Genomic DNA, 12833 nt, shown 5'->3' on the forward strand with positions numbered 1-12833 from the left:
AAAATTTGCAAAATTTTATTACATGCTATAGTTATAACATAAAAAGACAAATTAGGGGCAAGTATATTATATAATATATCATATATGTGAGAATCGGACGCCTGTTTAATTAATTTGGATATTATTTGAATGATTTAGTTTCAAAAAAACACAGGGGACAACATGATTTTAGGGGGGTTGAACATTTAAATTACAATATTTTATTGGAAGAAATATAAGAATGAGTGTTTAATTGGCAGGCCATGGTGCATTATATAATTTAATTTATACTGAAACTTAATTTTCCAAAAAGATGGTCGAATAAAAAAATAATTGCTGGTGAAGTGCGGGACATGGAAATTAGACTTTTTCAGATATTGTCTCATTTACATTGTGTCATACATCAAATTTATTTGTTCAGTGTAGGTTTACTTGTTTTTGTTAATAAATATTTTTATTGGTTGAGTTAAGCCATTTCAGTTGATAGTGTGTCTTTCTATATTGTAATGTGAACACTATTAATACAGATTAAGGTGAAGGCTGGCGCCAGTTAAAATGTTTAAACCCACTGCATTTGTTTGCACCTGTCCTTAATCAGGAACCTGTTGTTCAGTGGTTGTGGTTTATTGATGTGGTTCTCTTTTCTCAATTTTGATATAGATTAGACTGTTGGTTTTCTGTTTGCATGCTTTTGCACTTGTCATATTATGATCCTTTATAGTTTGCTGTTTAGTGTGAGCCAAGGCTTTGTGTTGAAGGCCGTTCTTTGAGCTTTTGCTTTTTCAAAATCGATTTTACATATATTCATATTGGTCAATCCATTTTTTCCAAATTAAGAAGGGGGAGGGGGTAGTGAAAAAGACTATATGAATTAAGTTTTTTATCCTACATTAAACTTTGGATGTCGTCCCTAATCATACAAAGTTACATTACCCAAATCCAATTGATTTGAAAGTTAAGAGATCAGAAATGATTTGTGACAGACAGATGCATGAACGGACACAACAATACATGGAATGTTATCACACTGATTACTATAGGCCTTTCTCTGATTTATTTGCTGGGCCCTATTAAAGCATAAAAATATTTGTTTACAAGATTTTATTAACCAAATTTTTAAAGTTGTTTTCATCAAAGAACAAATACCTTCATAATATCAGCCATTAACACAACATTTTACATTTATAAGGAACAAAAATTTATAAAAAAAATATGATATAAAAAATCAAGCTGCTAAAATGCTACCATAGTAATTCCTGATTGATGAATAAAACATAAAACCATGATCTTACATACAAAATATTTGCCAATTCAAATGATCTTTAACAAAATAAATACATTACAACATTTCTATATTATTTGATCAATGCTGATGTGGTATCTTCATTTCAACAAAATTTGTATACTACTGTTTATTACGAATAGTCTGAGATCTACATCACTACTGTCTACAAGCTAAGGACATCATATTGGGACAATGAACCCTATTTCTCACAACCATCATGTCAGCACCATTGGTTCTGAAAGATAATCTCTCATTCGTCGAGTTTCCTCTTTGGTTTCTTGGGATTTCTGGATCTACTTTTTGCTTTACATAGAGGACAGATTGGTGCATTACGGTGGATTTGTTGATGACAAGATAAACAAGCCTGAAGACAAAAGTAACACAATATATAAGTTAGGTTTCATCATAATAAATAACGATTTTACTACTACGTATAGAGTAAAACAGTAGTAGCAAGTTTTATTAAAGCTGTATCTTTTAAATTTGATAGATGCTTTTTTGTGCTTCTTTGTTTAATATTTGTTTGTTTTTGTTCTAATTGAGATTCTGATACGGTGATGACTGCTGTACCCCTATTTCCACACATTTACTTATTATCTCTGTTTCGATGCTACTGTCATACAAGTGAGAGGTTTAGCGCTATAAAACCAGGTTCCATCCACCATTTTCTACATAAGAAAATGCCTATACAAAGTCAGGAATATGAAAGTTGTTGTCCATTTGTTTGATGTGATTTATCGTTTGATGTGTTTTATCATTTGATTTTGCCATTTGATTAAGAACTTTATGATTTGAATTTTCCTCAGATATAAAAAAGATGTGGTATGATTGCCAATGAGATAACTGTCCACAAGAGACCAAAATGACACAGACATTAACAATTCGGGGTTCAGTATTTTTGTGATTTTACTTTTTTATACTTATCATTTTGTGTACAGCTCTGTGGTTGATACTTTAATTCATTGGTTATAGCATCTTCTGTATATTAATTTTATAACTCTTTAAAAGTTTTTTTTAAATTTAGATTTCATAACTTGATAAGTTGTAATGTATTTAACAACAATAGTTTTACTGAATCATTTAAAAATAAATGGGGAATGTGTCCATTGGTCACAGATAATGTAGTCCAAATAATTATGACGTCTGGCAAGGCTATTTTATTTTTTTTCTGGGACGCCTTCCTTGCCAGACGTCATAATTATTTGGACTACAGATAATGCTGCTTGCATCATATAAAATTTCAAAGGGACATCAAGCAAGAACAGTAATAGTGACTGTAAATTTGTATTTGATCTGAGTTTTAGTAATGAGCATTGTGTTTAAGTTTCATAACCTTTGGTTAAGGCAAACTAAGTTAGAGAATGAAATAGAAAAATACAGTAATGTAAATGGGCGTAACTTAAGAATGGTAAAATTGACACCACCAAAATTCCAGTTTGACCTGTATGTTGTGGTAGTAAGCATTTTGTTTCAGATTCATATTATTTGATTGAGGAAAAATTAAGTTAGAGGAAGGAAACATTTGTAAAATTTGAAGGTAATTATAAAGGTTAAGCCAACCAAATTTACTATTGATCTGTGTTTTGTGGTAATTAGGGTATTGTTTATAAGAATAAGTTTCATTTCATTTGGTGTTGGCAGATATAAATTGAGAGAATGGAAATCAATTTCGACATACGAACATGGTTAAAACTAAATGTCCCCTCCACTACAGGGGGTAGCATAAAAATTTTGGTCTCTTCAGTGATGCTCAGGCTGAAATGTTTGAAAATTAATTAAATTCCAACCATTTGCAATCCAGGAGAAAACCCCATTGTAATCTTCTGAAGGCATGATTTTTACAGTTATACATGTATCAATGTGGCCTGGTGAGCACAAGCAGAAAGTTTCAACAATGTAGAAGAGCTACATTTTATGATTCAGAATATACCTTTTTATGTTTTTTGCAATAATCATAATTTGTGTCCGGTAGAACATAACTTAGTAATTAATAAGTTTAAGCATGAAATGCAAAGAATTTATTATGTAATAATTTTATACAGAATTAATAAGATTGTTTTGTGTGGCATGTAAAACCATTACATTTGTATTATAAAGTGAAAGAAACTAAACAGTTTTACTGTATGCATATTAAGATATTTATTTTATGATAATTGATTGTACTATATAAGAATTTTATTTCTTATTATTTCAGGGTTGTTTTCAATTTAAATATCTACATCAATAAAAAATCTTCAACTCATGCAACTTGTTCATGTTTTATTTGACAAGGGAAACACCAGAACACAAACCTTCATTGGAGGAGGTTGCTGTCTAAAAGGCTGTCTCTCTGTAGGTTTATTCCGTGGTACAGGTATTGGTTGAGTATTGGGTGCTGGAATGTTCAATGGTTGAGGAATGTTTGGTTCAGGAGGGGCTTCTGTGTTCCATTCTGTACTCTGCTTCTCAAAAAATCTGTAATCACAAAAATGTATCATTATTCTGAATTCATTTAAATTGATTTTTTGTCCCTATCAAAATTCATAACTGGAGAGAAAACCTGTTTAGATAACATTGCATGTGCCTCATGTCCCTGCATTCAGCATGTTCAGCTGGTGTTGGGTTCTTCAGCATGTTCAGCTGGTGTGGGGTTCTTCAGCATGTTCAGCTGGTGTTGGGTTCTTCAGCATGTTCAGCTGGTGTTGGGTTCTTCAGCATGTTCAGCTGGTGTGGGGTTCTTCAGCATGTTCAGCTGGTGTTGGGTTCTTCAGCATGTTCAGCTGGTGCTGGGTTCTTCAGCATGTTCAGCTGGTGCTGGGTTCTTCAGCATGTTCAGCTGGTGTTGGGTTCTTTAGCACATTTTTTCAAATAAATATTAACAGTAAATGACTTACATAATGTATATGGTTGCCTTCGGCTGTTGTTTGCTCTATGGTCGGGTGGTTGTCGCTTTGACATATTCACCATTTCCTTTCTCAATTTTAGTTTTCAATTGGATTTAAATTGAGAGTTTTATAAAGAATTTTAATGCAATTCTAAAGTAATGAAAGTTATATATATATTTGAAATTTATAATGAAAAAGACTTACTCTGGAGTAAGTTTCTCTTCATCCTCATTCAGACTTGGTAATTTCTCCATTCCCATCAAATTTCTCATGTGGTCTATATCATCTTTTAAGGGTTTAAATTCTTCATACATTTTCTTAGCATTATCTAAACATCTATTCCTGTCCTCTTCAGCTTGTTTGATGGTGGTCTCCATCTGGAATTAGACATTTCATTATAAGATATTCATCAATACATGCAATAGTACGTACATGTACATAAAGTACATGTATTATGCATGTATTATGAAATTGATAAAAAAAATCATGAACATAACATCACCCGAAATAATTTGTGGCATCTTCTGCTTTAGTATAAGGGTAATTCTAATTTTGCTCATCAATTCAAAATGTTAACAACTTTTTTGTATCATCTGACTATATGTATATTTCTTTACTAAAATTATATTGGGGATCACTGAAAATTAAAGATGTTATTTCTTGCATTTTCTATATCATTTAACATGTTGAAAAAGAGCATGCACATGTGGGCACAATGAAAATTTGTTGAGTTATTTCGTAGATTGGATCTTTAAATTCTTGGATTGGTAACAATATATTTCTTTTAACAATAACACTGATACTGCTTTGAAAAGTGGATTTTATTCATTCACTTTAAATCTTCATGCAACTTTTCATTACATATACCATGTATACTGAAGAACCCCAAATTATTAATAAATAATTCTTATATTCTTTTTTCAAGTTAAATATTTACCAGATTAATATCAGCATGGATAAGTCTGAGTTCCTCAACATGTGCCATTTTCTCCTGTAACAAGAGATCCATTTCCTGTTTATATTCCTCCAATCTTTTCTCCTCTGTTTCTGACCCATCAATCTCATGTCTTAACTTCCCACGGATCTTCTCTAACTGAACTGTCCTACTTCTAAAAACATAGTATTCAAAAGAACTTTTAACTGAGAACATTTTCAAACAGGTCACTTGTTACAATCATGACAACTGATAAAATAATTTTCTAACTGATCAATAAATCAAGATGAATTCTACACTATTAACTCAAGAAAACTCAAGTTCATTTTTTTATCTTTAATTTTGTACATGTTACGATGTATTTAAAACTGAAATTTCTAAATTCTATACAACCATGACAACTGTTAGCTTCATTAATCATTTGTTTGTTAATAGTGTACAATTGTCACAGACTTTACAACAAATTTTGATATTTAGTTAAAATATAAGTTCTTCATAATCATATGCTCAGTTTTTTTATTATCACTGAGTTGATATGGACATGATAGATAAATACGAATTCAAAAAATCGAATTCTTTATTTCCTAATGACACTACCCTTTCGTTGATTACAAAATTTAACAGATACATGTTAATAAAGGTTTCAATATGACATAATTTCAGTTTGAGTAACTTCCCTTGCCTTGGTCACAATGTTGGTTTTGTAAATGGTTTATTTTCTTATCTGAACAACAAATAGACACTTGTTTTTCAAACATGTGTAACCGGAGAGCATGTATCTACTCTACAAATTTATATCGTCACCACCAGGATTCGAACCCTAGTCGCCTGTGTGACCGTCAGTGCGTTAACCCACTGAGCCGAAGAATCGATTCCCTAGCTCACTTGATTAAGACTGGCTTTATATGTTCTACCTGTACTAAGGAGAAGCAACCCTGCTACACTATTCCCCCACCACAAGCATGACAAGAGTCATCATATCTTTATATATGACTCTTAACACAAACCCTGGCTATACTCCAGATAAACATCGTGGAATTTTTTGTTTGGCACCAAATGTAACCGGAGAGCATGTATCTACTCTACAAATTTATATCGTCACCACCAGGATTCGAACCCCAGTCGCCTGTGTGACAGTCAGTGTGTTAACCCACTGAGCCAAAGAATCGATTCCCTAGCTCAGTTGATTAAGACTGGCTTTATATGTTCTACCTGTACTAAGGAGAAGCAACCCCGCTACACATCTAATAAGAAATCCTGTACTCCTGTAGATCAAGATATGAGCAATGTACTGAAGCGTTGGTGTAGGGGTTCTTCCCTCAGACCTATTTGATATAAAACCACACTCCATAGTTGCTCTTTGAAGTATTCCTTTATTCTTGTTGGTAGACAGTCAGGGGACTTACTTAAATGAGTGATTTTTTAAATCACTGATTCAAGTAACATTATTTCCATAAAGGTTGAAAGTAAAAGTTGTCTTTCTTTAATAATCACTTATTTAAGTAGTACAAAATAATCACTAGAAGAAGTGATTTAATTTTACTGTAGCTTTAAACATAGAATACTAATGATCAAGGGACTAATTATGTTTCTAAACTTATCAGAACCAACATCTGTGTTGTCTAGGATGACCAGGTCATTTCAGGTGATGACCTTGTACTGAATCTAGGATAATGACATAAAAATCACTTGTTTAAGTATCATACCTCAATTTCCTTCCCAAAAATCATTTCTTTAAGTATCATTATTTTAATAACCCCCACTAATTTCAACACCCCTGAACAGTGACATTTTTATCGAACAGTGACATTTTTATCGCGAACAGTAGAATTTTATTACATAATCTGAAAGATGAAACCTTGAACTTTATAGGAACTTTATGGGAAAAATACTCCCACTGCTGGGAAAAATCTGTTAAGAAAGTATCAGTTCATTATGTAAAGCCATTATTATAGCATTTTTTTCAACTAAAATAGAATTTGCAGCTATATGATAGCATCAAAGGCATAAACCTTGATACATAAAAGAAGCAAAAAATTCATTTTTTTCAATTTTACTAATGAAAAGATATTATTTAAACCTACAAATGACCTATGTGTTTAAAATTTTGGTAAAACTACAAAATCACAATTTGTGACAAAACTTTGAATTTGCTACTCAAATAAGTGATTTAAAAATCACTTATTTCGGTAAGTCCCCTGACTGGTAGAGCTATTGGTTATTGTGCTAGAGGTAAATTGGTAGACCCGACTGGTACAGTGGTAATTTTTAAGGTTCATGTGGACCCTATGGCTAAAATGGCCGTATTTTCACCTCAAAATTTACTCTGAGTACAGACAAACCTGCGCATCTGTAAAAAAATTCCAGGCATCAGCATGCCCTAGATAAATAAATTTCAAATATGTTTTGTTTTAGAAAAATAAAACTTACCAGGATTTTGCCGTGCACCTTTTTTCATTCCTCCAGAAGGTGCCAAAATAAACTAAGTTAGGAAACAGGTTTGAGCACTTCCCCATAGGTAATAATTGAAGTGAGCTGTACTGCTTGACAAGGACATGCGATGGACCTAACAATAATTGGTCATTTAAACTGTGTACCTGAGTGGACCATATCAAGGTAAACTGAACTGTTTGTTAATTTTATCATCTTCTGCAGGGATGAAAAAAAGTGTACGGAAAAAACCAGTTAAGTTATGAATTTTCTAATTCATACAATGCATTTGAATTCTATTTATCTAGGGCATGCTATGCCTTAAAACTTTTTTTTCAGATGCACAGGTTTGCCTGTATTCAGAGTAAAATTTGAGGTGAAAATACAGCCATTTTAGCCACAGGGTCCACATGAACCTTAAGGACAAAATAATTTATAATGATCTCCAGTTAGTCAACATGCAAGGTCTGAAAACGTGGAGTTAACTGTGCTAACTGTGATATGCGTTACAAAAAAACGACTTGTGCGTTACAAAAAAACGCCTTGTTAAGGGTTCAATGTATAAAAATATACCTAAGTTCCTTCACATTTTCCAATTTATTCAAAAGTTCGATTTCTTTTTCTTCCATTGTTTATAGCTTTCGGAGTTAGTAAAAAGCTTAATATTTCACAATAAACTTAGTGTTTTACAAACGTACTGATGATCTATTATAAAATTAAACAAAAAACGGAGAGAAACGTTTAATATTCCGGATTCATTGAAATATTAATATTATTGGAAACTCTCCCAACTTTTTGAATGATTCATATAACTTATATAGTTGAGTAGTCCAAGAAATAATCTACTACTGACTACTGGAGTAAAGTTTTCTGTCAATCTCTCATTTTGCTAAAATTTTCTTCTCCCAGTTCCTCCTCATCAGACCAAGGATTTATTTGTATAGTTAGATTATACAAATCCTTGATCAGACTATGGTGAAAAAAATTTAAAAGAATAGAGAAACAAGTTGAGCCACAGAAATTTAAATAGAATACAGCAATAAAGTAATTATCATGTAATTAGCTTCTCAAATTATTCTTATTTATTTATTATGTAGTCTGTGCTTCTTATTTGCTTAATGTTGTAACTAACGTTATGTCTATGATACAGATTTTTTTTTTTTTTTTTTTTTTTATTAAAATATTAAGTTTTCTATATTTATAATACATATCTATCACTTCTGTGCATGTCTCAACTAGTTTCGAGTGATTTAAACGACCCAGAGAAAATACAAAATTTTACTATCCATACTTTGTTTCTTCAGGTATGGATAGTAAAATTGGGTATTTTCTCTGGGTCGTTTAAATCACTCGAAACTAGGCGAGACATGCACAGAAGTGATAGATATGTATTATAAATATAGAAAACTTAATATTTTAATAAAAAAAAAAAAAAAAAAAAAAAAAAATCTGTATCACAGACCCAAGCGCCTGTGATTTTTTTAAATCAAAAACTCCTGTCCCCCTTTAAAAAAAAAATCACCCTAGCCCTGCATAAAAATCACTTGGCAACTCCCTAATAATTTCCAAAGAAATAAACTTATTGTTACCTCCCCCTTTTTTTATATCATTTTTTTTAAAGAATTAATGATTCATTTTTAAAAGCATATCCAACACAAAATATTCATTTAAAAATATAAAACTTAGTAAAATTTAAATAATGGTCATTTGCCATACTACTTTCACAAATTGGTCTGTGTGCTAGTTTGATTTCAGACTTAAAAACATCTAAAAAAACAAAAGATTTGACCAGGAAAACATTTCTCATCTTATTGTTGGATATCTATTAAACGTCCGTTTTTTTCATTATATTTTCATTTTTACATCTTGTAGAAAAACTTCAGAGGGACAAATGAAAGATTGTGTTCTCATGTAAAAAATGGATTAACTCCACCACATTTTGTGGTAAAAGCAAGCCATATGGTGACCTATAGTTGTTAATTTATGTGTCATTTGGTCTCTTGTGCAGAGTTGTCTCATTGGCATTCATACCACATCTATTTTTTTATATTGGTTATCTGGACCATGTCATACATGTGTTATTTGGTTGTATTTCTGTTTTTTACTCAGGGGAATTGGGTGTTGATAGTTTGTGAGGTCTTTTGTACTGGACAGTATTTTTGTTTCTCTGTTATCTTTTAAATATATACATTGTTATAACAGGAGACCTTAACATCGTTCGCGACCGAGAGTTAAAATCATTCCTCAGTAAAGGACCTAAATATCGTCCCCCGTCAACTGTTAACTGGAATGAGTGTCGTAATATCATCAACGACTCACTCCGCGCCTACTGTTTGAAATGGGTAAAACGGGAAAAAGCTGACAAAAAATCTTTGGACTCTTTTTTTAATTCAGTAATGAAGATAGTTGATATTCGAATACAACATTTTAAAGAACATTTTACCCTCAACAAAAACTATAAAAACCCTATTTCGCGTATCAAAAATAAACTAACAGAACTAGCCAAGGAATTTGTTTTTGTCCCGGCTGATAAAGCTGCTAATAATATCATTATTGTTTGACGTAAATTTTATATAGAGGTTCTGCAAAAGGAAATCACGAATTCACCAACATTCCAACTGACTTCATTTTCAGAAAACGACATCTGTAACAAACATAAACTTTTAGCTACTTCTTTACAAGCAGAACCAAACACAATGAAAGTCCCAACAATGTACTGGCTTCCGAAGCTGCACAAAAAACCTTACAAATATAGATTTATTTCATCTTCCAGCCATTGTTCAACTACTAAATTGTCTGTTTTACTAACTAGTACACTTGGTACAATAAAAAACCTGATAATAAATTGTTCAAATAAGGCCTTTGAAAATAGTGGAATTAATTACTTTTGGAGTGTCAAAAACTCGTTGGAAGTACTTGATAAATTGCATGCATATATTGGTGATTTTGAATCTGTTCAAAGTTTTGATTTTTCTACCCTATATACCACTTTGCCTCATATTCTTATTAAGAAAAAATTCACATCTCTAATTAACTGGGCATTTAAAAAGTCGGAATGCGAGTACATATGTTCAAACTCTTTTAGATCATTTTTTAGTAGCAATAAACAAAAGAACTATGTCAATTGGACATGCTTTGATACTATTTATGCACTTGAATTTTTACTTGATAACATTTTTGTTCGCTTTGGAGATTCCGTATATCGTCAAGTTATTGGAATTCCAATGGGGACTAACTGTGCACCACTTATTGCGGACCTGTTTTTGTATTGTTATGAGTTACAATTTATGACTAAAATTAGCAAAGACCCATCAAAACAACATTTGATACAAAAATTTAACAATACTTTTAGATATTTGGATGATATATTGGCTCTAAATAATGACGACTTCAGTATGTATACTAAAGAAATTTATCCTGTAGAACTTACTTTAAATAAAGCTAATGATAACAATGACCACTGCCCTTTCCTCGATCTTGATATCTATATCATAAACGGGAAGCTTAATACAAAAATTTATGATAAAAGAGATGATTTTTCATTTCCTATTGTTAATTATCCATTTCTAGATGGTGACGTTCCCTTGTCACCATCTTATGGTGTTTATATATCTCAACTTGTACGATTCGCTCGTGTATGTAACAATGTATTAGATTTTAGCGAGAGAAATTTATGTATTACTGAAAAATTATTACACCAGGGTTTTCGATATCACAAACTGGTCAAAACATTTACTAAATTTTATCACCGGTATAAGGAAATAATTCGTAAATATAACTCAACATGCAGACATCTTATACGTTCAGGTATTTCACATCCAAAATTTTATGGAAATATTCTTTATAAAGCACAAAAATGTCAGTATTCTCCTCAGAAACTAACAAAACCTTTAAATAGACTTATTAAAAGGGGGTATAGTTACGATACTGTTGTCAGGTCATTAAAGATTGCATATTTTGGCTTTAACATTGATTCACTGATAGGGTCTTTGCATCGGAACTAAACACATTTATTTCTAAAAAAAACAGTTGTTGGCATGACACGGGTTATGTTCTTCTCATATATTTTATGATAGTATGATACTAAACCCCTAACGGGAGGGATTGTACCTGATATTCATATGATGAAGACATAATCTTTCAATCAGTTTAATTGAGGTCTGGAGCTGGCATGTCAGTTAACTGCTAGTAGTCTGTTGTTATTTATGTATTATTGTCATTTTATTTATTTTCTTTTGTTACATCTTTTGACATCAGACTCGGACTTCTCTTGAACTGAATTTTAATGTGCGTATTGTTATTGTTTTACTTTTCTACATTGGCTAGAGGTATAGGGGGAGGGTTGAGATCTCATAAACATGTTTAACCCCGCCGCAATTTTGCGCCTGTCCCAAGTCAGGAGCCTCTGGCCTTTGTTAGTCTTGTATGATTTTTAATTTTAGTTTCTTGTGTATAATTCGGAGTTTAGTATGTCGTCCATTATCACTGTACTATTATGCATATTTTAGGGGCCAGCTGAAGGACACCTACGGGTGCGGGAATTCTCGCTACATTGAAGACCCATTGGTTGCCTTCGGCTGTTGTTTGCTCTATGGTCGGGTGGTTGTCGCTTTGACATATTCACCATTTCCTTTCTCAATTTTATGTATAAGTACATATTTGGTAAAGACAGATGTTATCTCATCCCATCCAACTTCCTAGTGATCGGCATACACACTTTAAACTACCTTTTCCCTCTTCTTTTGATTTTTTTTTAATCTGCTTCAATGTTAAATGGGTGCAAGAAAAATTAAACACTGACAAGATTTTGAAATCAAAGATTCTTTTATTTTATGATTCCAAGCTCTTCATCTCAGATTCTAACATAGGAATCTTATACTTGGGATTCCTAGATTTCCAGGTCTTACACTTATGCTGGTGTTCTCTATGTTTTAGAATTTTTTCATGACATGTATGAGGACTCTTACTTTATTCCTTTACTCTTGGAGAAGATTTCCTATTAAACAGAAAATTTAAATCTTTTATAAGAAAATGATGAGAAAAAATAAGAAGATGTGATATGATTATCAATGAGACAACTCTAAACCACAAACCAAGTGACATAGAAGATAATAAATTTAGATCATCATATGGCCTTCATCAATGAGCAAAAACCATTAAGACACAGTAATTAATCTATGAAAGTCCCAAAAATGACACGAGCAAAACAATTCAAACGAAAGAAAAATAACAGTCGAATTTATGTACAAAACAATAGATGAAAAACAAATTAAATTAAGATATAAAGCAACAAACAACAACCACTTTCAATTATAAGCTACTGACTTTGGACAGCACATAC

The 12833-nt window shown here is 31.8% G+C and overlaps 1 protein-coding gene across 1 annotated transcript; it reads right to left on the minus strand.

Annotated features, from left to right (window-relative positions):
- Positions 1–1065: 1065 nt before the first annotated feature.
- On the minus strand, positions 1066–8201 carry LOC139493418 (zinc finger C4H2 domain-containing protein-like). The gene is made up of 5 exons (XM_071281814.1): positions 8066–8201; positions 5066–5237; positions 4333–4505; positions 3556–3718; positions 1066–1628 (listed from the first exon to the last, which is right to left on the minus strand). The coding sequence occupies exons 1-5, from the start codon at positions 8119–8121 to the stop codon at positions 1515–1517; spliced, it is 678 nt and encodes a 225-aa protein (XP_071137915.1). The 5' UTR covers positions 8122–8201; the 3' UTR covers positions 1066–1514.
- Between the last annotated feature and the right edge of the window lie 4632 nt (positions 8202–12833).

This window comes from Mytilus edulis, chromosome 10, assembly GCF_963676685.1.
Source record: "Mytilus edulis chromosome 10, xbMytEdul2.2, whole genome shotgun sequence".
NCBI classification, from domain to species: domain Eukaryota; kingdom Metazoa; phylum Mollusca; class Bivalvia; order Mytilida; family Mytilidae; genus Mytilus; species Mytilus edulis.

Bases quoted from the DNA above. Each gene is read 5' to 3' on its own strand.
- LOC139493418 (XM_071281814.1), bottom strand. From the start codon at position 8,121: ATGGAAGAAAAAGAAATCGAACTTTTGAATAAATTGGAAAATGTGAAG. The intron at 3,719-4,332 runs GTAAGTCTTTTT...TTGTGATTACAG, and splicing joins GAAGAGAAACTTACTCCAGA to ATTTTTTGAGAAGCAGAGTA. The intron at 1,629-3,555 runs GTTTGTGTTCTG...TTTTGTCTTCAG, and splicing joins AGCAACCTCCTCCAATGAAG to GCTTGTTTATCTTGTCATCA.